The sequence below is a fragment of the Felis catus genome, chromosome F1 (genome assembly GCF_018350175.1).
Source record: "Felis catus isolate Fca126 chromosome F1, F.catus_Fca126_mat1.0, whole genome shotgun sequence".
In the NCBI taxonomy this organism is placed as follows: Eukaryota; Metazoa; Chordata; class Mammalia; order Carnivora; family Felidae; genus Felis; species Felis catus.
In genome coordinates this window covers 30167284-30191999 of record NC_058384.1, presented here as the reverse complement: position 1 = coordinate 30191999, position 24716 = coordinate 30167284, and the positions used below count along the sequence as shown (strand labels likewise).

The following is a 24716-nucleotide window of genomic DNA, read 5'->3' as shown; positions in this document are numbered from 1 at the left end:
TTGGGGCAGAAATCCCTCTCACTGAATGTTGCGAGAGAGAGTGACAAATGAACTCGCTTTCGGTCACGCTTTGAGTTGTTGGTATCCTGTCTTTGTAAGTCCCAAAGAAATTTCATATCAAAAAGCTATCTCTTCTAGTCATGTTGATCAAATTCCTCCTAGAGCTAATCCACAAGGCAGTAGTCCGACCAACCTCACCAAAAAAAGGCAAGTGTAAAGGGGTTCAAATCTATTTCAGCGGTAATGGTGTGGTGTGATGTTGCCTTTTTCACATGGGAGAGATCCATAAAATTGGCTCAAGAGTGACAGATAGAAAACAAGAAGAGAAGGAGGTGTCGTGTTGGCAAAACAAAAGAAAACTCATGCAACTATTCGGTCTCTTGGGCTTGTTCTGGAAAGGAAATGCGTTAAATATTTGAAGAATCTGTCTTCAGCAAAAAGATTCTGAATGGCTGAGAGAACTTTAAAACCGAGTCCCCCCGCCCCTTACCATGCTCTCCCACTGTTTTCTCATTTTTTCTTTTTCCTCTCTTCGTCTCCTCTTCATCTACCCTTCTTCCCTGTTCTGGACTTCTCTGGTCACTGAACAAAAGAAATGGTGCCTATCTTCAAGGACCTTGTACAACCCAGGGGAAGGAAAGCATAAATAATAAGTAGGGCAGAATGTTGTAAGTGTTATAAGGTACAAATAGACGTATGGTGAGCACACAAAGGAGAGATCTGAGAAACCGCAGGAAGGCTTCTTGTATTGGAGCAGTAGCCTGAAGTTTGAATAGTATTTTTAAACATAAGGATTTTGTTTTTTTTTTTAAGATTTTGTTTGGGGAGAAGAAAAAATTCCAGGGGAACAGCAGCAGCAGCAACAACAACAACAACAACAAAAAACCAACCCAAACCCAAAAACAATTGTGTGCAAAAAAACCTGGAGATGGGGAAAAGTGAAGCTGTGCATATTGTTTTGGCTGGTGTGTAGATACATGCATTTGAAAGGTAAGTTGGGGCCAGAGGCATTAGATGCCTGGCTGAGACGTTTGAGTTTCATTCTCTAGGTTGTAGGGAACTAGTGAAAGTTCTTCGCTGACGTGATTGCAGCCTGCTGTTGAAAAGATAATTTTCGGGTTGGAATGGAGAATAAATTGGAGAGAGCATGGTTAGAGGCAGAGAGATCAGTTCGGAGTTATTGCAGAAATTCAGGCAAGAGATAAAGTCCTGAATGAAGGTGGTAGAAAACAAAGGAGGGGGTACATCATCGTCCTCTTGTCCATGTCTCTTGTGTATAGAGTAGAGTTTCCCTATCAAATAATTGCTTTCCTTGTTTCTTGAAGCCAGTTTATACTAGGAGATTATGGATTTGTTGTTTTTAAAATCACCCCCAAGGAATCTCCAGAGAGACAAACCATTGGTTGATAATGATATTGACTGTTCATAGCTTAAAACCCCCCAGGTCCCAACTCCATTTCTTTTTATCATTTTGTGGCACTCCTTCCCATCCTTTGCTTTTAAATAGTTGGTTTGCTTTTATATGGCTAGTCCTCCATTCTTGCTCTTAGAAGGCATTACATCCTGCCAGGTGACTGCTCTTTGTCCCAGACCTCTGACACATATTTAGCTTAGCTCAGTGGTTGTCAAAAAGTGGTCCCAATCTGGGTCAAGGGAATAGGGTGATTTTTACTGTTCTTGCAACTTTTCTTCAAGTTTGAAATGATTGCCAAATACAGAAGTTTTCAGCAAAATGAAAGAAAAAGTGATCCTCAGACCATCAACATTAGCACCATGTGGGAACTTGTTAGAAATGCAAATTCTCAGGCCCTGTCTCAAATCTACTGACTCAGAACTCTGGGGGCTGACTCAGACAGGAGTCTGTCTTAAGCTCTTCCCGGTGATTCTGATGCATGGTTAAATTTGAGGACCACTGGCTTAGTTTAATGGAAACTCACTGCCTCTGCCTTGTATGATCTTATGCAACCCTCCTTGTGGTATGTGTTTGGGGTTTGAAGACATCTCCCAACACTTAAGAATGTTTCCCAGGAGGCTGGCCCAGGGAGGCCTTGCATCAACGGGACTCACCCGAAGTGAGGACAGGAGGAAGGAGAATAGCCAATTGCATAGAGAAAAAGAGGGGGTGAGAGGAGGAGCGCAGGAGGAGTGATTCGGTTCCCTCAGAGACACGCCGCCAATCCTGTCTCGGTTATCTGGATTCAAATAACCCACCCTTTGTTATAGATAGTGCTCTTCTCTCAAATCCCTTTTTGAAATAGAATAAACACCGCATTATACTGACAGTTCTTTTCGTTACACGTTGTATACCTTTGGGTTATTTGCTCCTTCTTAAAGCAGAGCCACAGCAGAAATTTAGTATTTACTCCCTGCATTGTCCAAACTCTGAATGTGAAGATGCTAAGCTAAGTTTAGGAAAGACACCAGAATGTTCTCATCGGATTCTGAAGTGCGGCAGAGCTCTCTCAGCGAAGAGAATAAAGAGTATTCTCTTTAGAACTGAGGGACCCAGCTGGGGGTGGTTTCTCGGTGGACTCGGCTCTGCCTTTTGAAAATGGGCATCAGGCTTCACAGGAGGGAAGTGAAATGTCCTAGATGTTCCCTGAAGGTTAAGTGTGTGCATGGGTGGGGGTAGGGGTGGGGGGGTGCTGTGAGGGGGGTCATCCACTGTCCTCTTACTCTTCACTTTAAGGCTCTGTTGTTTATAAGGTACCTCGATTATTAGGTAAGGTGATTCATAACGTTTATTTTGACCAAATGGATATTTGACCGCTCGTGAGCACGTGCAGAATGTTTAGATAATTTTGCCTTTTCAGTAGGTGGGATTTCAGGGACGGCGGGTGTTTCATCTGTCTCTGTGCTCTCGCTATGCCCGGACTCAGCCTCACATTGCTTAAAGTGCCATCGACAGGACATGCTTCAAGCTTTTTCCAGGGGTGGGCAGGGGTTCCCGCTAATGCCCACCCCTCCCCTCGCACCGCCCCTGATGGTGACGAGGGGCACACCGCGGTGGTTCCAGTTAGGGAGGATGGGATCTGGTGAACAGAGAGAGGCCACCTTGCCCCTGAAAGAATCAGCTCTCCTGTTGGGAAATGACCTTTGGGGCTCTTTCCCCGGATCTTCTGACTGCAGAGGCCAGTACTCTTTTGGGTGTAGGGCCCTGAGCAGCTCTTGGCAAATGTGATATGGGCAGAGGAGATGCTGCATAGAACTTGATATTTTGAGAAAGATGAAATGCTGCCTGCTTCTTATACTCTCACCTCTTCAGGCCCTAAGCTTAACTCAGTTCAACACCCCCTGCCCCCTGCCAGGCCATACTTCTGCCTAATAACGATGCCAGTGGTACCTGAAGACTCACTCAGGCTAGGTTCACTTCGGCATCAAAAGTCACTGTAGGGCACAGGGCTTCCTTTCACCTGTACCCTATTCCTGGGGCCAAAACACCGCAGTTGTCCTTTCTTGATTGTCAGCATCTCCCCCAGACTGCCGGTCTGGGTCTCACCCTCACCGCTTAGTTGGCCTTCCTGGCGCTGGTGAGTCTTGGCACCCAGAAAGCCGAAAGCAACAGCCATCCTGATGCTGCCACTCTCCGTCCCTCTGCTGCAGATTGAAGCTATATCCAGTAGCTTATCTCCACTGTGGGCTATCATGGTTTGCGGGAGAGGAGGGGTGAGCGTCGCTGCCTGCTGCAGCTGTCTCCTTTTGAATCAGCTACCCCCGCTCCCCAGGTGCCAAAATAGCTCGCTGGGTTGAGAACGCTCCCCATCTCTACCTCTCCCGCCCATTGCAGCGCTGGTAGCAGCTTTCCAACGAGCCTTTTGTTGCGGAAGCTCTAAATCCATGGTAGGGAAATTACCAAGAGACCCTTCCACCGTCTGCCCTCCCTCCCCTTGCTCCGTCTCTTTCTTTCCTTCCTTTGTCTCCTTCCGTAGCTAGGGTCAGAATCCCTAGCCAGACTGAGAACATGGTTGCTATTCCAGGACCCAGATGCCAATATGTGGCAGCATCTGGCTTATTGGCAAGCGTCGCCAGCAGTTGTGCTGGCTGTGTCTAGGCCTGTCATGTGGCTGAGCCTGCTAATGGGGGCCCTGTCACAAAATGGAGTTTCTTTGAGAATATGGTCTCAACCAACGAGCCCACCAGAAAGCAGTGAGCTGTACTGAGAGGACATGAATTATTGGACAGGGTGACTGCCTACTGTAGCTTTGATGCTGATCCTGGACCGTTCCGCAGAAATCCCTGTTTTATGTTGTTGGAGTCTGCTCCTCCTGTAACCTTAACTTCTTCCTGTTAGTGTTTCAGGTGCCTTAAGGCATGGAGCTCCTTGAAAGAGAAACACAAATCACGAAAAACGTTGAGATAAAATCCTGCTCCTCAGAGGCGCCTGTTTGGCACGGGGAGCGCATGATAACAGCTTGCTTTAGAAAGGTGACATTTCTGCTGAAGGCTGAATAATAAAAAATGCATTTTTAAAAACTCAGCTCTTCTGTGTCTTCTGATGGTTGACTTTTGAAGTGAAGGCCATTTCTTCAATGTGAAGGGTCAGTTTCCAGGCTAGCCTCTCCAACCCCCAAACAAGGGCCTATTAACTCTTGTCATCACTGATGAGACTGAGGAACTTTTAAAGTTAATTATCACATAATAGGGCTGTTAGTACTTTTTTTCCAAGGTGCAAACACAGAGTGCTCAGAATGTGTCAAGCACTGTCGGAGGCGTTGAGGGGCAGAGACAGATGAAGAGCATGTGATTCCTGCCCCCGTGATGCAGGTCGTTGGTGACCAGAGTGCATATACCTCCGTTATATTCTTTCTTCCCTACAGCCTATACAGTCGGACAGGGCGGGTGATATGCTTGTGTTTTACAAATGGAGAAACTCAAATCCCGAGAAGTTGATTTGCCCCAGTTGGCGTGACAAGCTAATAAGAGCTGTGATTGGAAACTAAGTAGTTGTAGTTCTGCTTCATTGAGTGGATGTGTATTGCATTCTCAGGTTACGAACTCCGAAAGGCAGAAGCTGTGTCTTTAACTTTTTGCAACCTGCCCCCAATTAGCAGCCTCCACTCAACGCATGACCCCCTTTCTATACAAATGTCCCAGACACACACACACACACACACAAATATATATATATATATATTTATATATAATATATATTATATTTATATAAATATATTTATATTTATATATAAATGATGTATGTATTTATGTATAAATACAGGGGCTCTTTACAAACTAAAGCCAGGTTTTCCCTGTGACTTGCTGAAAGGAAGGAACCAAAAGGAAGAACATAGCAAAAATCAGCTTGAATTAAAAGATGATAATGATCCTGGGAAGATGGTGGTGGTAATGGCAGTAGCCTACCACCTACATAATCCCACATAAAAACATACAGAGACATGTAGTAAAATCAAAATTGATAGACCGCCTCTACAACAAAACCAGGTGACAGAATGCCACAAATCTCAAAATGCAGGTATTTGGGGACAAAATACCAGTAACCATAAGACTTGCATGAGATGGGCATCTGTGTGGGAGACAAAAAGAAGCCACAGTATAGCTCTTCACTGTGTCTGAGAACAGCACCCCAAATAGCCAACCCCAAATCGTTTCACTAGGAAACTCAGACCAATTTGAGAACAGCAGCTGAAGGTGAAGGCATGTTGCCTGTTCTAACACCCGCTGAGTGCAAAGGGCTTGTCATAAGGGATTAAAGGCACCGGACCTTTGAACCCTCAAAATTGACCGGCCAGAGCTGCCTTCTAGTACCGGGCCCTTCACTGGGAAGTTACTGGGAATGGTATCAAAATTGAACTGGGTAGGGGCAAGAGAAAGGCCCAATTCAAAGGAAGGGAAGAACAGCCAGGAAATTTCAAAGCAATGTGTCATTTTTTTTTTTTTTTAACAGTTCACACAAACAACAGAAGAGGGAGCTCTGTGAAGTTAGAGCTTTTTAAAAAATTTAGCTTGATTCATTCTCATAGTTTAGGAAAACTAATTTCACGTTAAAAATGCACAACAGAAGAGAATCAGCATCAAGTCCCATGCAAAGTTATTATAAGAGAAAGAGAATTAGGATTAGAATAATATTCTTATGAACAGTGAAAATATTCCAGGGGTGCCTGGGTGGCTCAGTCGATTGAGAGTCCGACTGTGGATTTCGGCTCAGGTGATGATCTCACAATTCATGGGATCAAGCCCCATGTCGGGCTCTGAGCCGACCGTGTGGAGTCTGCTTGGAATGGGATTCCTGCTTGGGATGGGTTCTCTCTCTCCCTCTGGCTCTCTGCCCCTCCCCCACTCACATGCTTGTTCTCTGTCTCAAAATAAATAAATGAACTTTTAAAAGTAATTCCAGAAATATGTGCTTACAAAATAGACCAAAATTAATTTACTACTCCAAAATGAACTGAAGGACATTAAGAAAGTTAAATAAGACATGAAAGAATAATCCAAGTTGTAATTAGAAAATTCAGAAATGAGGTGGTAACTCGGGAGGGAATGAGAAATAAAAGAAAAAATTATTTTAGAAACGAAGACTAAACTAGAAAGGCCATAAGAGTGAATGAACACAACAGATAATGCCTTAAGAGAAATGTGATAGGAAAACAACTTTTTAATTGAAGGCTTAAAATTTTTTTCAGGTTCACAGAAAAACTAAAGGGAAGGTACAGAGATTGCCCTTATGCCCTTTGCCCTGCATGTGCATAGCCTCCCCCATTATCAGTATAGCCCACCAGAGGGGTACCTTTGTTAAAATTGGTGAACCTACTTTGACACTTTGTCATAATCACCCAAAGTCCATAGTTTGTATTATGGTTCACTCTTGGTGTTGTACGTGCCTACCAGTTTGGACGAATGTGTAATGATGTATCCATCGTTATGGTATAAAGACTATTTTCATTATTCAAAAAATCCTCTGTGCTCTGCCTGCTCATTCCTCCCCACCCACGTCTTACCTCTCCCCCCACCCACGCCACACCTGGTAACCACTGAATTTTACCATCTCCATGGTTTTTCTTTTTCCAGAATTTCACATAGTTGGAATTATATATTATGTAGCCTTTTCAGATAGACACCTTTCTCCTAGTGATTTGCTTCCTCTACATCTTCAGGGCTTGGTAGCTCATTTCTTCTTAAGTGCTGAGTAATATTCCATTGTCTGGATGTGCTGCAGTTTATCGATCCATTCACCTACTGAGGGTCATCCTGGATACCACCAAGTTTTCCGATTATGAATAAAGCTATAAACATCTGTGTGCACGTTTTTGTGTGGACATAAGTTTTCAACTCCCTTGAGTAAGTAAAAGGGAGCACTATCGCTGGATTGTATGGAAGAGTATGTGTAGCTTGGTAAGAAGCTGTCGAACGGTCTTCCCCAGTGACTATACCATTGGGCATTCCCACCAGCAATAAGGTGATTTCCTGTTGCTCCACATCCTCACCAGCATTTGGTGGTGTTAGTGTCCTAGACTTGGGTCATTCTGATAGGTGTGTAGTGGTATGTCATTGTTTTAATTTGCATTTCCTGATGACCTAAGATGTTGGGCATCTTTTCACATACTTATTTGCCATCTGTATATCTTTTTTTGGTGAGATGCCTGTTGAAGTCTTCGGCCCATTTTTTAATTGAGTTGTTCACTTTCTTATTGTTGAGTTTTAAGAGTTCTTTGTGTATTTTGGTGAACAGTCTTTTTTATCAGATATGTCTTTTGCAAATAGTTTTTCCCAGTCTGTGGCTTGTCTTCTCATTCTCTTGACATTGTCTTTCACAGAGCAGGAGCTTTGCATTTTAATGAAGTTAAGCTTATCAATTACTTCTTTCACGGATTGTGCTTTTGGTGTTGTATACTGAAGTCATTGCCATACCCAAGGTCATCTAGGTTTCTTTTCCTATGTTGTACTCTAGGAGTTTTATAGTTTGTATTTTACATTTAGGTCTGTGATCCATCTTTAGTTAGTTTTTGTAAAGGATATAAACTCTACGTCTAGATTTTTCTTTTTTTCCCCTTCCTCCCTTCCTTCTTCTCTCCCTTCCTCCCTCCTCTCTTCCTCTTTCTCTCTTTCATGCAGATGTCCAGTTGTTCTAGCACTATTTGTTGAAAAAACTATCCTTTCTCCATTCTATTGCCTTGGTTCCTTTGTCAAAGATCGGTTGACTTATTTACATGGTTCTATTTCTGGGCTGTGTGTTCCGTTCCATTCATCTATTTGTCTGTTCATTTGACACCACCGTGTTGTCTTGATTACTGTAACTTCATACTAAGGCTTCAAGTGGTCTAATGTTGTTCTTCAATATTGTGTTCACTATTCTGTGTATTTTGCCCATCCCCATAATCTTTAGAATCACTTTGTTGATATCCACAAAAATAACTTGCTGAGATTTTGATCGGGGTTGCATTGAATCTATAGATCAATGTGGGGAGAATGGACACCTTGACAGTATTGAGCCTTCCTATCCATGAATATGGAATGTCTTTCCATTTATTTATTTATTTATTTATTTATTTATTTATTTGATTTCATTCATTAGAGTTTTCCTTACATAGATATTGTGCTTTTTTTGTTCAGTTTATACTTAAGTATTTAATTTGGGGGGGGGGTGCTAATATAAATGTTATTGTGTTTTTAATTTCAAATTCTACTTACTCCTGCTGGTATATAGGAAATTGTATCCTGAAACCTTGCTGTAGTTATTAGTTCCAAGAGACTTTTGGTGATTTTTTTCAAATTTTTAAAATAGATGCCCATGTCATTTGTGAACAAATAGTTTTATTTCTTCCTGTCTCAACTGAACTTTTGTTTCTTTTTCTTGTATTATTGCAGTAGCTAGACCTTCTAGTATGATGTTGAGAGGAGTGATGAGAGGAGACATCCTTACCTTGTACCTGATCTTAGCTGGAAAGCTTTGAATTTCTCACTATTAAATATAATGTTAGCTGTAGGTTTTTTGTAAATGTTCACTATCAAGCTGAGGATTCTTCCCCTCAATTCCTACTTCACTAAGACTTTTTATCATGAATTTTGTCCACATTTACTGATATGATTGTATCGTTGTCATATCATTGTGATTTTTCTTTTTTAACCTGTTGATGTGATGGATTCATTAGTTTATTTTTGAATGTTAACTTGCATACCTGGAATAAATCTCATTTGGACATGGTGTATAAGTATTTTTATACATTTTTGAGATGCATTTTCTATTATTTTGTTGAGAAGTTTTGCATCTATGTTCATGAGAGATATTGGTCTGTAATTATTGGAATATCTTTGTCTGGTTTTGTTATTAGAATAATGCTGGCCTCATAGAATGAGTTGGGAAGTATTCCCTCTGCTTCTGTATTCTGGAAGAGATTGCAGGTAATTGGTACAATTTCTTCCTAATTGTTTGATAGAATTCACCAGTGAACCCATTTGGGCCTAGTGCTTTCTGTTTCAGAAGTCTGTTAATTACTGATTATTATTGATTCAATTTATTTAATAGATATAGGCCTATTCAGATTATCTAGTTTTTCTTGTATGAATTTTGGCAAGTTGTGTCTTTCAAGGAATTGGTCCATTTTCATCTAGGTTGGCAAATTTGTGGGCATAGGGTTGTTCATAGTATACCTTTATTATCCTTTAAATGTTTATAAGGTCTGTAGTAATATCCCCTTTTTCATTTCTGATACTAGTAATTTTTGTCCTCTCTCTTTTTGTCTGGTGAGATGCTTCCAGATTTTATTGATCTTTTCAAAGAATCAGGTTTTATTTTTATTTTTTTTTCTGTTAGCTTCCTGTTTTCAATGTCATTGATTTATGCTCTAATTTTTATTATTTACTTCAGCTTACTTTGGATTTAATTTGCTATTCTTTTTATAGTTTCCTAAGATAGAAAGTTAAATCGATTTTAGATCATATGTGCATCCAATGTTGTAAATTCTTTCTAAGTACTTTCACTGCATCCCACAAATTTTGGCTAAGTTGTATTTCATTTAGTTCAAAATATTTTAAAATTTCTTTTGGGATATCTTCTTTGACCCATGAGTTATTTAGAAATGTTTTTTGTTTGTTAAAGGTCCATGTATTTTGAGATTGTCCAATCATCTTTTGTTACTGATTTAATTAATATTTATATTATAGGGGTGCCTGGGTGGCTTAGTCGGTTAAGCGTCTCCCTTCGGCTCAAGGTCATGATCTCAGAGTTTGTGAGTTTGAGCCCCGCATCTGGCTCTGTGCTGACAGCTCAGAGCCTGGAGCCTCTTTCAGATTCTGTGTCTCCCTCTCTCTGCCCCTCCCCTGGTCGCCCCTCCCCTGGTCACACTCTGTCTCTCTCTCTCTCTCTCTCCAAAATAAATAAACATTAAAAAATTAAAAAAAAATACATATTTATATTATATATTTTATATCATCTTTATATTTATTTAATTTTATTGTGGTTTGAAAGCAGACATATGATTTCTGTCTCTTAAATTTGTTTTATTGCAAGGAATGTGGTCTATCTTGGTGAATGTTCCATGTGAGTTTGAGAAGGATATATATTCTACTGTTGTTGGATGAAGTAGTCTATAGATGTCAATTATATCCAGTTGTTTGATGGTGGTGTTGAGTTCAACTTTGTCTTTACTAATTTTCTGCCAGCTGGTTCTGATAGAGGGATGTCAAACCCCGCAACTATGTTAGTGGATTCATTTGTTTCTCTTTGCAATTCTATTAGTTTTTGCCTCACATAGTTTGATGCTCTGTTTTTAGGCACATACACATTAAAGATTATAACATCTTCTTGGAGAATTTACCTCTTTATCATTATGTAATGCCTCTGTTTATCTCTGATAACTTTTCTTTTTTTGAAATCTGCTTTATCTGAAATTAATATGGCTACTCCTTTCTTTTCATTTATTAAAAAAAATTTTTTTAAAACACTTATTTACTATTGAGAAACAGAGAGAAACTGAGCATGAGCACGGGAGGGGCAGAGAGAGGAGGAGACACAGAGTCTGAAGCAGGCTCCAGGCTCTGAGCTGTCAGGACAGAGCCTGATGTGGGGCTTGTACTCAAACTGCAAGATCATGACCTGAGCCTAAGTCATCTGCTTAACCAACTGAGCTATTCAGGTGGTGCCCCTCCTTCTTTCTCTTAATTAGTGTTGACATGGTTTATTTTTCTCTGACCACTTAATTTTAATTTATATATGTCTTTGTGTTTAAAGCGGGTTTCTTGTAGACAGCATATAGTTTGTTCTTGTTTTTGTGATTGACTCTGATAATCTTTTAATTAGGGCATTTAGATTATTGATGTAATCGGATTAATGTCTATCATATTCATTACTGTTTTCTATTTGTTGCCCTTGTCCTTTGTTCCTATTTTGGTCTTCTGGTCTTTTTCTGCCTGTTGTTTTAATTCAGCATTTTATGCAATTTTAATCTCTCTCCTTTCTTAGCATATTGGTCTTCCCTTCCCTCCCCTCCCCTCCCCTCTCCTCTCCTTCCCTCCCCTTCCCTCCCTTCCCTTCCTTTCCCTTCCTCTCTTTCTCTTTTTTAGTGATTGCCCTAGAGTTTGCAATGTACATTTTCAGCTAATCCAAGTCTACATATATATATATATATATATATATATATAATATCACTTCAGATAGTCTGAGTACTTCCTCTGTCCCTGTATCATTGCTGTCATTCATTTTACTTATATAAGCATGCGTGCACACACACACACACACACGCATACATCTATATACACACATAATTGAATATGTTGTTGGTATTATTTTGAATAAATTGTCTGTTAGAATCAGTCAAGAATTAAAAAATGAAGGTTTTTCAATTATTCCTTCTTTGTTGCTTTCTGTTACTTTTTGTGAATCTGAGTTTCTGACCTATGTTATTTCCCTTTCCTCTAAAGAACTTTTAACATTTCTTGCAAGGCAGGTCTATAGACAGAAAATTTCCTCAATATCTCTTTGTGAAAAGGTCTTTTTTTTTCTTCTTCACTTTTGAATGTTAGTGTCTCAAGGTTCAGAATTCTATGTTGGTGGTTTTTTTTCTCTCAATATTTTAAATATTCCACTCTGTTCTCTTCTTGCTTGAATAGTTTCTTTTTTTTTTTAATTTAAAAGATTTTTTTTAAGTTTATTTATTTTGAGAGAGACAGAGCAAGCAGGGGAGAGGCAGAGAGAGAGGGAGAGACAGAATTCCAAGCAGGCTCCTCACAGCCAGCACAGAGCCTGATGTGGGGCTCAAACACACCAACCGTGAGGTAATGACCTGTGCCAAAAACCAAGAGGCAGACACTTAACCAACTGAGCCACCCAGTGCCCTTGCTTGAATGGTTTCTTAGGAGAAGTTGGATATGATTCTTACCTTTGTTCTTCCAGAGGAAGGTATTCTTTGACATAGCCTTCTTTCAGAGTTTTTCCTTGATCTTTTCTCTGGTTTAAAATGGTATATGTAGGTGTAGTATTTTGGTTTGGTTTGGTTTAGTTTGTGTTTTTTTGCATTTTTTCTGCTTGGTGTTGTCTGAGCTTCCTGGATCTGTGGTTTGATGTCTGACATTAATTTGGGGAGATTCTCCATAATTATTGTTTCAAAGATTTTTTTTCTTTTCCTTCTCCTTCTGGTGTTCTCATTACATGTGTATCACACCTTTTGTATTTGCCCCACAGTCCTTGGATACCCTGGTTTTCTCAATATTTATTCTCTTTCCTTTTCATTTTTCAAGGATTTTATTGATATATCCACTAGCTCAGAGGTTTTTTACTCAGTGATGTCCAGTCTACTACTAAGCCCTTCAAATGTATTCTTCATTTCTGTTAACGGTGGTTTTTTTTTTTTTTTTTTTGTTTTTTGTTTTTTGCTTTTATCTCCAGCATTTCTTTTTGCTTCTTTCTTAGGATTTCCATCTCTCTGCTTACATTGCCCATCTGTTCTTATGTACTGTCTACTTTATCCATTAAAGCCCTTACTGAATTAATCATAGTTGCTTTAAATTCCCAATATGATAGCTCCAACATCCCTGCTATGTCTAGTTCTGGTGTTTTCTCTGTGTCTTCGAGTTATGTTTTTTGCCTTCGGGTAGTCCCTGTAATTTTTTTTCATGATAGCTGGACATGAAGTACTGGATAAAATGACTGGCTATGAATAGGCCTTTAGTAGTAATGGTGAGGTGTGAGGTATGAGGAAGAATTCTATAGTCCTACAATGAAATCTCACTCTTTCAGTGAGGCTGTGCCTCTGGACTGTGAACTTCACAAGAGTTTCTCGGTTTTTTTCAACCTCTCTAGGTAGGACAGGATGGCTAGAGTGGACTGGAGTTGAATATTTCCCTTCTCCCACATAGAAGGCTAAAGGTGATTGGGGTTGGGTATTTCCCTTCTCCAGGTCAGTTGGCTCTGATAATACCCCAGCAGGTTAGGCTCTGGTTAACTAGTTTCCCCTGAAGTGCAGGTCTTGTTAAGAAGAACAGAGGGCTCTGGCATATTTCAAAATGATTTATTTCCCCCTCCCTTGCTAGAAGCACAGAAGTGCAAGGGGATTTTTCTCCAGTATTTACTGTGGGAACTCGGTCAAGTTGCTGGAAGTATATTTCACAATGTTGTGGAATATTGTTACTGAATCCCCTGGAGTTTTTAACTCTCAGACCTGTTTTCACTGAGCCTCCATCAGTTTGTCAATTACAGTTTAGGTTTTCCTATTCTGGTATTGTTCCCACAGTGTTTTACACTTGTAAGCCTCTCTCTGGTAACCTATGACTTCACTTGTCTTTCTTTTCAGTCTGGGGGCATCAGGTTGCCTTGTGTACCATCCACTCTCTTACAAATTTCAAAAGAGTTGTTGGTTTTCCAGTCTGTTCAGAATTGTTATTCGGATGGAGTGGTAATTTCTAAGATACTTACATGCAGAACTGGAAACTAGAAGTCAGAACATTTTTAAAAAGAAAAAAATTAAGAAAGAGGGGCGCCCGGGTGGCTCAGTCAGTTAAGCATCTGACTTTAGCTCAGGTCATGATCTCATGGTTTGTGAGTTTGAGCCCTGTGTCGGGCTCTGTGCTAACACCTCAGAGCTTAGAGCCTGCTTCAATTTCGGTGTCTCCTCCTCTCTCTGCTCCTCCCATGCTCATGCTCTGTCTCTCTCTGCCTCTCAATAAAAAATTAACATTAATTTTTTTAATTAAGAAAGAGATAAAAAGGATTAAAGAGAAAGTGGTGTATATTGAAGTAGGCAAAGAAGATCAAACATATGGTTGTTGGAGATCACAAAGAAAACCAAAGCAAGGCAACTGAACTGTAAAGATGAATTCAAGAAAACTTTTTTGAAATTAAAAAAAATTGAAGCTACATGGAAAGAGCACACTGCATACCTGAGAATGTTGGCAATATGATTAACACAGAAAAAAAAATGAGCTTCTAGAATAAAAAGTGCACATGGCTTACAAGAGAGAAAAGTTAGCTTATAATTACACTTCTCAACAGCAGTGCTTTATTGAGGAGAGAAAAATGAAACAACATATTTAAAGTAAGGAAAGAAAACGTGAGTGAAGGATTTTATACCCAGCAAAACTGACTCTAAGAATAAAGGGCACAAATAGTTATCAACATGCAAACATTCAGGGAATATTGTTCCCATGAGCTCTTCCTGAGGAATCTAGTAGAGAATGTATTGTAAATGACTGAAACAATGAGGAAAACACCAACATAAGAACTTACACATTAAATAGTGTCCTGGACCATGGGGGAGAGTATAGTGTGCAATGGCTACATGGTCTCAATGTGTAGATGTAATAAACTTTTATTTTAATGGGGAAAGTAGGAAGGTATATGCAAAAACACTTAAATGTTTTTGAGAATCATACTGGTGGTGATATTAGTATTGTCATTCTGAGATTGTTGCTGTGCAATGTCAGAACAGTAATGTTGGGATGTTTTAATTCTGTCGTTCCCTCTGATTTTAAGAACCCAAGTTCTAGAATGCAAGACAAGAGATTCCACTGTTATAGAGTGGTTAAGTAAAAACTCCATAGTATTGAATCTGCATAGAAAGTACAATATACATTTATGAGATGTTTTTATCTTTGAATCATAATATTTCGTAGTTCATTCTGCTGAAAAGTTCTAGAAACAATGTCTAATTTAGCAAAGAGCATCCCCAACACCCAGATTGTGGTTTTGAAACACTCATTTCTTTGTAAAAGAAATTAGGGCTTCTTGGAGAAATAAGTCTAGGGCAGGAAGTCTATAAAATGAAGTTGGAACATGTTAGATAACAAGGAAACTATCAAAGACTTCTGAGGTCATGTCAGAAGGACTCAGCCTCCTACTGGTCAAAGATGGGACAGTTTGACCTTCAGTAATGATAAGAATTGAAACCTGTCATGTATGTTTAAATTCATGATTTGATAATGATATTAGAATTGATCATTGGGGCACCTGGGTGGCTCAGTCAGTTAAGTGTCTGACTCTTGGTTTCATTTCAGGTTATGTTCTTACGTTTGTGAGTTTGAGCTCTGCGTCAGGCTCTGTGCTGACAGTGCAGAACCTGCTTGGGATTCTCTCTTTCCCTCTCTCTCTGCTCTCCCCTGCTGGCTCTCTCTGTCTCTCTCTCAAAATAAATAAACTTAAAAAAAAAAAAAGAACTGATCACCTTCAGGAGAGGTAAACCAATTCATATCTTGAAAACTGGGAAATAAAAGGAAAGAATTAAGCATTTACCCTGGTTTTTATATGAACTGTGCCACTTGGTATCCAAATAGTAAATTAAGGGTACAGTATCTTGTAAAACTATTCTAATTACAAAATGAAAAAGAAATGATAGAATATCACCATTTTGCAACCCCCGCTGGACAGATACAGGCATTCAGCATCAATAGTGGCACAGATTAAAAACCGAAAGATAACCAGACATTATGTGCCTTCTGTAGTATTGCTGGACACTACCTATAGTCTTGCTAAAGAGTTGTAACCTGGTCTGATCCTTAAGTGGACTGAGCTTCCAATTTGCAGGAAATGCAGGAGACAGGAACTTGTTGAACTTCATTGTGAGCAGGCAGTCAGCAACATCAAGACACTGGGAAATTATAGGTCAAACTGCCCAAATTCTTCCACAAATGATTTGTAAAGAAATGGAAGGGGTGGAGGAGAAATTCTGTGGATTAAAAGAGAATTAAACGATAGTAAAATTGGGGGCACCTGGGTAGCTCAGTTGGCTGAGCGTCTGACTTTGGCTCAGGTCATGATCTCGAGCCCTGCATCGACAGCCCTGCTGTCAGCACACAGCCTGGAACCTGCTTCAGATTCTGTGTCCCTCTCTCACTCCCCCTCCCCCGTTCGCGTTCTGTCTCTCTCAAATATACATAAACATTAAAAAAAATTTTTTTAAAAGATACTAAAAGTTTTAAGAAGGGCAAGACTAAACAATAGTGTCTACTGATGCACATTTGGATTTGGGTGATAAAATGATTTTTTAAGAAGTGACAACTATCATGGACAATTGTTACTTTGAGGGAAGAGGGGTTATGATTGGGGCACACGGAGGAACTTCTGGGGTGGCTGTCTATATAATATCTATATATTATATATGTAGTGAAAAAAGATAAAAGAAGATGTTGGTGCTGGTTACCTGGTCCTTTTACTAGATACGGATTCCTACAGAGCTACTGCTAACCTTTATTTGTCTTTGTGCAATTTAGAAAAAGGCAGACTTTCTTCAAGGCATTGACTCCTATTGGCCAGTAAAAACAAAAGTCTACAATGCCTATGAAAGGAATGTTGCCTTTGAGCAGTGTACAGCTTGCACAACTTTATGAAATGGCCTTTGTCTATGTTGGTTCAAGCTCATCTCCATTTGGTGTTTATTAAGGAAAGGAATTTATTTTTTGCAAGCACCATTTTGTTCTTTGAAAAATTTTACCTGAATGTACTTTAGCAATCCAGTGGGATAGAGAAAGTGCTTATTCTCACTAATATTTCGCTTGCCCATTTTAGCATACAATATCACTCAGGTAGAATTAAGTACTTCCTGAGATATTGTGTAATATTAGAAATGTTTAAGGGGGCACCTGGGTGGCTCAGTCAGTTAAGCGTCCGACTTCGGCTCAGGTCATGATCTCATGGCTGGCGGGTTCGAGCGCCACATCAGGCTCTGTGCCAACAGCTCGGATTCTGTATCTCTCTCTCTCTCTCTCTCTCTCTCTCTCTCTCTGCTTGTTCCCCACTCACACTCTCTCTGTCTCTTAAAAATAAATAAACATTAAAAAATTAAAAAAAAAAAAGAAATGTTTAAGAAGGCTAGCTAGCTTCGGAGCCAGGAAGTTCTAGAGTGTCATACCTCTGGTGTGGCTAGCACCATTTGGGCTCTAGCCCCCATCTTGGCCGGGTCCAGAGCTTCATTCACCATAAATCATCAGGTTCAGGGGAATAGACCCACATTAGGAAAAGTTCAGAAGATTGTGATATAAGTGAAAATGTCTATTTGCTAATTTCCCATAATAATAATAACTGCTAAATAAACGAGAATACTCACGTTAGCTCTGTTCTCCCAATGAGGCAAGTACCTCTGAAGCCAGAAGGTTGTGTGATTTGCAAAGGGAGGTGGATGATCCTAATGGCTGGTGACATTCTCATCACATTCTGATCCACCCATCTCCACTCCAGGGAGATACCTGCCAGCTGGACCAAAACACTTGTGTCAACCGTGTCAGCATCCTACAATAGACACACTTACAAATTCTTGCTCTCCAGCTCACATTTTCCCAGGCTCCGCATAGAGGGAGGAGGGAACACTGGGTCAACCCTAGTGTTTAGGGGCATGACAATTGAAGCAACCAGCTCACCTTACATTACAAAGAATGTCAGGTAAATGAGTCTAACAGACATGGAGCACCTTCCATGGACTAGAGGAACAAACAGTGGTTTCTGATCTAAAGTAGACAGCCTGGTAAGGCCAGATTTAAACATTCTTTGCCCACTTCTACTATTTGAGAAATATATATGTATCTTTATCTATCTATCTATCTATCTATCTATCTATCTATCTATCTATTCATCTATGTACATATCTATCTGTGTGTGTGTGTGTGTGTGTGTGTGTGTGTGTGTGTGTGTGATTGAATCAGACTGAATCAGAGAAAGCATCTTCAGCTTGGCCTGTGTCTAAGGTATCCAAAATGCAGATCACTGGGTTTCTGTCAAAATAGTTTTATTGGGTTTCTTTTCTTGGGCTTTTGTGTTACAGGACTGGACTACCCCTGAACCAAATCCATACATGTCATCAGACTAGATCAGATCTATTGGATCCTATTGGATCTACCTTACCAGGTAGAAGCCTGTCGTTCAGTTGTGTACTTAGAGAAACAGTAGTAACTTCCTCTGACGGTGGCAAAGTACTGAGAAGCAGGACTCCTGTCTCTCCACCCTTCCTTTAATGCTGTAGGTCTAGGTGATTGGGTTGGGCTGGGGTTTTTGTTTGTTTCTTTTTTTTTGGTCTGGCCTAGAACAGGGAACTGTTGCTGCTGCTCCCGGTTTCTGGGCTCCTCCACCTGTGGGGTGTGAGCTCACTGCTGTTCCTCAAGTCCTTCAGCACAGCCACTGTATTGTCTTCTCACATGCCTGGCACCCGGATTGGAAACATAGTATCTAAAATTAACGAGTTCTTTCCGTCCTGGAACTTTGCACTCACCTTTAGAACTCAAATGAGGGCTTGGCGATGACAGAATTAATCTGGGAAATTGGATGCTCCAAAATAAGACTTAAAGACCCCATCCCTTAAATATACTGGACCCGAAATGGAGATGATTATGTATATTTTGGGTTTAAAAGAGTTTTGTAAAGAAAATTTTTGTTGCCACGAGTTTTTAGTTTAATTGCCTGGCAGGGTGGGAAATCCCAACACAACAGCGTGGAACTGGGGCATGAAAAGCAGCAAGTGAGACGGATTTATGAAGCCCATAAATAAAAATGAAACTCATTTCATTGTCCAAATTGAGTGGAAAGGCACAATCTATCCCAATTCTGATAAATGGAAGAATGGGACATACATAGAGGAAAGTTCTTTCCATTTTAATAAGGCAAGATAATGGGTGTGACATAACTGAGGAATTTCAGAAAAAAGGACATTTCAGTTTGCCAGATTTGACCAAGGAGGCATGTTACCCGTATCCACTCTAAGGGAGAAAATGCACACTTTCCCAAAAAGAAGTACAATCGACTGCATGTTTAAACAGTGCCCAAATGAGCATTTTTTTTTTCCTGTAAAGGCAACAGCAGTGAAAAGAATGAGAAGCAAAGGCCAAGGTGGCAGCCACGTTAGGCAGGAGATTTTCCTACTCCTGGAATCTGGGGGCTCGCCAACCTTTTCCCATTCTCTCCTAAGAAGCACATTGGTACTTAACTGTTCTTTGAAGCCTGTTTACTCCTGTACAAATGGATCAGATAAGACTGAGGGTGGGTGCCAACAATGAATAGCTAGATTTTAAAAAAAGGGATGATGCAGAGTGGCTGCAATTTGAGTGGCAGGATATTGGTGCTTTGTGGTTCCCCAGTGAGGTTTGGGCCGCTGTGTGTTTCCTTTGCCACGTTGATTTCCAGCCCCACCTTCTCTGATGTGTCAACTGAGCCTATTCCCTTTCCAACTAAATGCCTGGGTTCTTTAGATTTTTCTTTGTAGTTCTTTGCTCATCCATTGTCTGTCTATTTCTGGGCAAGTATACAAGTTGGTATAAATTACACGTGCAGCCACTAGCCATGAAACTAGATAGAAGCCAACGGGCTTGTAAGGGGAAAAAACCCAGGCATGACCTTGTTGTCTTTGATGTGGATCTAAAGGCTCACTTGTCATTCATCTTTTTAAAATGTTTGTTTACTTACTTTTGAGGGTGGGGAGAGAGAGAGTAGAGTGAGGGGCAGAGTGGGAGGGAGACAGAATCCTGTGCTGTCAGCACAGAGCCCAGGCATGAACCCACGAATCGTGAGATCATGACCTGAGCCGAAGTCAAGAGTCTGATGCTTAACAGACTGAGCTGCCCGGGCGCCCCAAGGCTCACTTGTCATTCATCGAATTTAATAAACATTTTGAACACTTGTCTTGTACTACTTACCCTGCTGGGCACTGTACATGGTTTAAAGATAAGCTAGGCCTGCTCCTCTCCACAGTGATCCCACAACAAATGGCAGTTTTTACTTCTTCCCTCAATCTCTTCAGCACCCCCCGATACATTCAACCTAGAAAAAAAAAGGCACACTTGCTTTGCAGATGTGGCTTCCAGACAAGTTCTCTAAGCCCCTTCCAGGTGGATTCCTCCTGAAACCTGCCTTATGTAGAAATTCTGAAGCTACCACAGGCTCCGGAGGAGTAGACACCAAAAATGCCCTCTGGCGCTGAAGGGTCATATACCCAAACCATCTCTTCATCTCTTTATTCACACAGAAAATAAGGAGCTTAAACTGAGGTTAAGAAGAGTAGATTTCATCCCACTTCTTGCTGTGAATTTCTGGAAGCATCCTGCCACCTTTTTGCACGTTGAGGAGAATCCACCCTTGTCTGGGAGATGATGCAGTCTCCTCTTGGGCCTCCTCTCACCCTTTAGCTTTAAGAATCCACTCTACAGCCGGGCGTCTGGGTGGCTCAGTTGGTTAAGCGTCTGATCTGGGCTCAGGTCACGATCTCACAGTTTGTGAATTCGAGCTCCGCATCAGGCTCCATGCTGACCGCAGGCAGCCTGCTTGGGATTCTCTCTCTCTCTGTCTACCCCTCCCCACTCATGCTTTCTCTTTCTCTAAATAAATAAATAAATAAATAAATAAATAAATAAATAAATAAACTTAAAAAAAAAAAAGAATTGACTCTACAGCAACTTAGCCAAATTGATTTAAAACCTGTCCAATATGGACTCCTGGAGTCAATCTTTCTTGTTTGGTGTTCTACCCTTGGATCATTAAAGACCGTGACTGTGAAGAGCTTCTCACATGTTGAGAACTTGACTAAATAAGCAAAACATGGGTCGGTGAATGGGGGAGAAGTCTGCTCTGAAAATTGGAGTCCCGAGAGACCGAAGTCAGCACATTTGCAGCATCATGTCGGGGAGAGGCACTGTGCAGAAAGCACAGTGCTTCAACCACAAGAGAGGCTCCCTGTGGCACAGAGGGGCAATTCCATTGGGCAGAACCCTCCCACATAATTCTGCATCCCTGTTCTGACTTTGAGTTCACTAAGGAGGATTCTGATAAAAAACTCAGCTTCTTTTCCTAAACACGCTGACATTGGAAAGGAAAGCCCCTGGATAGGGAGCATGTGAATTCCAAGTTCTGGAAAGGGAATTTCTGAATTCCTCCATTATAAATTAGTAAGTTAATATACTCATTTATTGGCCACTTGTATGTTAATTTGATCAGAGTAAGGTCATCACTAAGCAAATCTGATTTGTCAGGCTGAGGATCAGTCTCTGGAACTTGTTGCCTTGAGATGCTTGACAACGCCTTTCCCGTGACCACCGCCTATGGCATCTCTCCAGGGTGCCTCCCCAAATTCAGGCACGGTCCCCATCGCTTTCACCCAAGGATGAGGCCATCCATCAGACTGGGTGCTCGTTAGGCCGTGGGTTTTAAAGATTTTGTGTCTTTCTCCTCCCTACCACCCTATGACAGACAATAATTTACTAAAAAGCGGAATGGGGTAGAGGAAGCTGGATTATGCAATTTAACAGGATCATTGAGAAACAAAGGAAGGACTGCAGGCCCTCTTAAATCATGATTGGGTGTTTGCTCTGATTTGCTGGTGGGGACTTGAACAACACTTCTCTGACCAATGAGCGCTCCCCCATGATGCTCCTGGCAAAAGGGGGAGAAAGAAAGAGAGAAACCCACCATTAAAGTCAGGCTAACCTCCTCTTTGAAAAACTCTGACCTGGATGAGGGATAAACCCAGAAGGAAAAAAATTTGAAAAGTTTACTTCAGGTTGAGAATTTCTAATTCCACCACTTTTGTGTGTGTGTTGTTGCATGATAGACATGACAGCATCTCCTCATTATTATGGAAAATATAGGGTTGGTGTTAATTACTATCTGAATATGAATGGGAGCAGAAGTGGGCATAGCCTGCACTGGCCTTTCTTTGACAAGGTATAACTTTCTTCTGAATTTCTGTGTTAATTAATGCTTATTTAAAAACCACTTTAATTGGTAGTAAACACCTCAACTTTTTGTACTCATTAAAATGCAGCCATTGATGTGTGATGGATTTTTTTTAAAGCTTAATTAACTTTCCTTCTGTATATATAACCTATAATAATGACAAACATATTGGGAAAAAATTACCCCTGCTTTTTCCCCCTCTCTCCCTACCCCCATTATAAAGACATTTTTAGCTAGGGATGTCTCACTTTGTTAGGATCAGATGCCATTAATTTGGCATTTTGGAGAAGAGTAGGTGGCAGGAAATCAAAGCTTTTGAGACATTGGTCATTTCTAAACCAAATACTCATATTTGTAAGGCAGAAAGAGTATTTATTTAAGTAAAAAGTTTAAAGAAACCAATACCCGAGATGACCCAAGACTTGACTGGACTATCTTTGTGGAAAATGTAAAATTCTTAAGACGTTCTTGGAAATGTTTTCTTGGAGTGGTTATAGTTGTGTAGAAATCAAGTAATTCATCTCTCCCCTTTTCCATTAGATATAGTCAATATTAAAATAATAAAACTACCTTAGGGAAAATTTGGAAAATAGAACAATTAGTATAGTTTCACCTACCCTCACACAACAGTTTTTAATTTTTCATAATTTCTTTGCATTCTTTGTCCATAGTGGGCACAAAATTGTTAAACAGTAAAACCATAGTCAGCAGGTGTAGAAGGAAATCAGCAGGAGCATAATTAGGAGGAAGAATTGACCTTGTGGTTTAACAGCCATTGGATAGTAGACTCGGGTTTTATCAAGAGGGGTGGGTGCTATAGCTCTAGGGGCCAAGTCATACAAGGGCCACAGTGGGGAGTTTCAGTCACTTAGTCTCTTAGAGTCTCTGCTCTTGGTCAACAGGGAGACCAAGTCCCATCATCTGATCAGATTCTGACTTGTTCACACCTTCGAATTATAGAACTCCTGTTGATTGCAGTCTCAGACTCATTGGTGAGGACGATTATCAGAGTTTCTTGTGACTTTTCATAGTTTAATTTTAATATTTCTTGAGCAAGTGGCTGTCTAAAAGCATTTAAGTCTCTGGAGAGGGCACAGTGGATGACTGTAGAGACAACAGGTATTACAAGAATCATCAGAAGGCCTTGGATAGTGCTTATTAGTCCAGATCCTGTCTCACCTAGGATCAGTCAGGACAACAATTACATCCTCCACCAAAGGAGAAGAGAGGTTTGAGATCAGTAAATTTGTCCAACACTTTGTTAATTCTCTTGATTTACCAAGGTGGCATCTGGAATAACATTATTAGTGGAAGGAGTTTTAAGAATCTCATTTCAACAGAGTTTCAAACAAACAGAGAAGAGAAAAGATAGTTATGAAAGGGAGGAAAAAGAGATAAAGATATGGCAGTCAGTGGCTTTCTGTGTTCCAGGGTCTTGATAGGAGATCATAGGCCAAAGCTGTCCATGTCTAGCTGTGTGCTGCTTGATCAAGATTCTCAGGAAAGCTGTCTCCTTGTGATGCCATTGGCTTCAGAAGAATCCTGAGGGCGTCTCAGTTTTAAATTTCCTGTCCATATCGAAGTCTAGAATGTAGGTATATATATCTTGGAAATCGTGAATCCAGTGGGGGCGATTCCTTGGAATTTCACTGCAGTGTTTGCACTTAATGGTACATGATACGATTCCTTCTGAGAGGTACACTCTCTTTAAAACCAACACAGAAAGTAGATAAGGCAATTGTGCTATTGGACATCAGAGTAATCCTGGAAGGTGAGATCTGAGAATGGCTTCACAGACTAGGTTTTTAACCACTCAATGTTGATATGAAAGATCTCAGGGAAAGGTGCTAAGAGATCTTGTCTTGTATTTATGCTCTTTTCATATCTGAAAAAAATTCATTGTCAAATTTTGATCTATATATTTGACACAATATTGATAATCAAATAGATTGATAGAGTCTAAGGAGTCCCAGAAGATATGTTCCTAGGACAATCCTTAGTTCTTCAGTGAACTTTTGTCTTTTCTTCCTAGGGGTTGTGAAGTCCTTAACTAAATTATGCAAATCTAATCTTGACCAAGGAGTAGAGTTATAAGTCCATTGTCCCCCGACTGATGTTAAAAAAAAAAAAAAAAACCATTGTGAAGAGATTTTGTCCAGTGAGAAAGGATGTGTTTAAGAAGGGGCAGTGGAGCAGAGGAAAGGGGGTCTGGTGAAGGTGCAGGAGGAGGAGAGCAAGAGTAAAGAAGAAGTTAAGGTTCAGGGAACAACAGGGAGGCCAGTATGCAGTCAGTTGTGTTAGGAGAGCAAGAAGGGAGTTTAAGTTTGGATTTTAGATCATCCAGGGATTTACTGACCTTTTCTAAAGCATCTTTAAAGGAAGCAATTTTAGAATTTTCCTTTCTTTCACAGGCCTCTTTATACCAATAAAAAATACTGACCATGAAATATTTGTACTCTTTGAACCCTTTGATTCTAAAGTGGATTATTTTACTCATACCCAAATTCACTAGAGTGGTCCCTGAAATTCTAAATTGTTCTTGGTAAGATTGCTTCAGAGCTTCAAATATTTGGTGTTACTTGTAACCATATTTGTGAATGTAAGAAGCTGGACAAAGATCTAGAAGTTC

The 24716-nt window shown here is 40.4% G+C and overlaps 1 protein-coding gene across 13 annotated transcripts in view; it reads left to right on the top strand.

Annotated features, from left to right (window-relative positions):
- RPS6KC1 (ribosomal protein S6 kinase C1) overlaps nt 1–24716 on the top strand; it is a 347664-nt gene that overhangs the window by 182880 nt on the left and 140068 nt on the right. For 8 of the 13 annotated variants that reach the window (XM_045048948.1, XM_045048949.1, XM_023247764.2 and 5 more), the window contains one exon: nt 814–990. The exons of 3 other annotated variants lie outside the window; for them this stretch is intronic. In XM_045048948.1, the coding sequence (XP_044904883.1) occupies nt 814–990 (177 nt within the window). Of the gene's footprint in view, nt 1–813; nt 991–4291; nt 4478–18194; nt 24235–24716 lie in introns of those variants that run through there. 2 more of the 13 variants (XM_023247752.2, XM_045048946.1) reach the window with 2 other exon arrangements.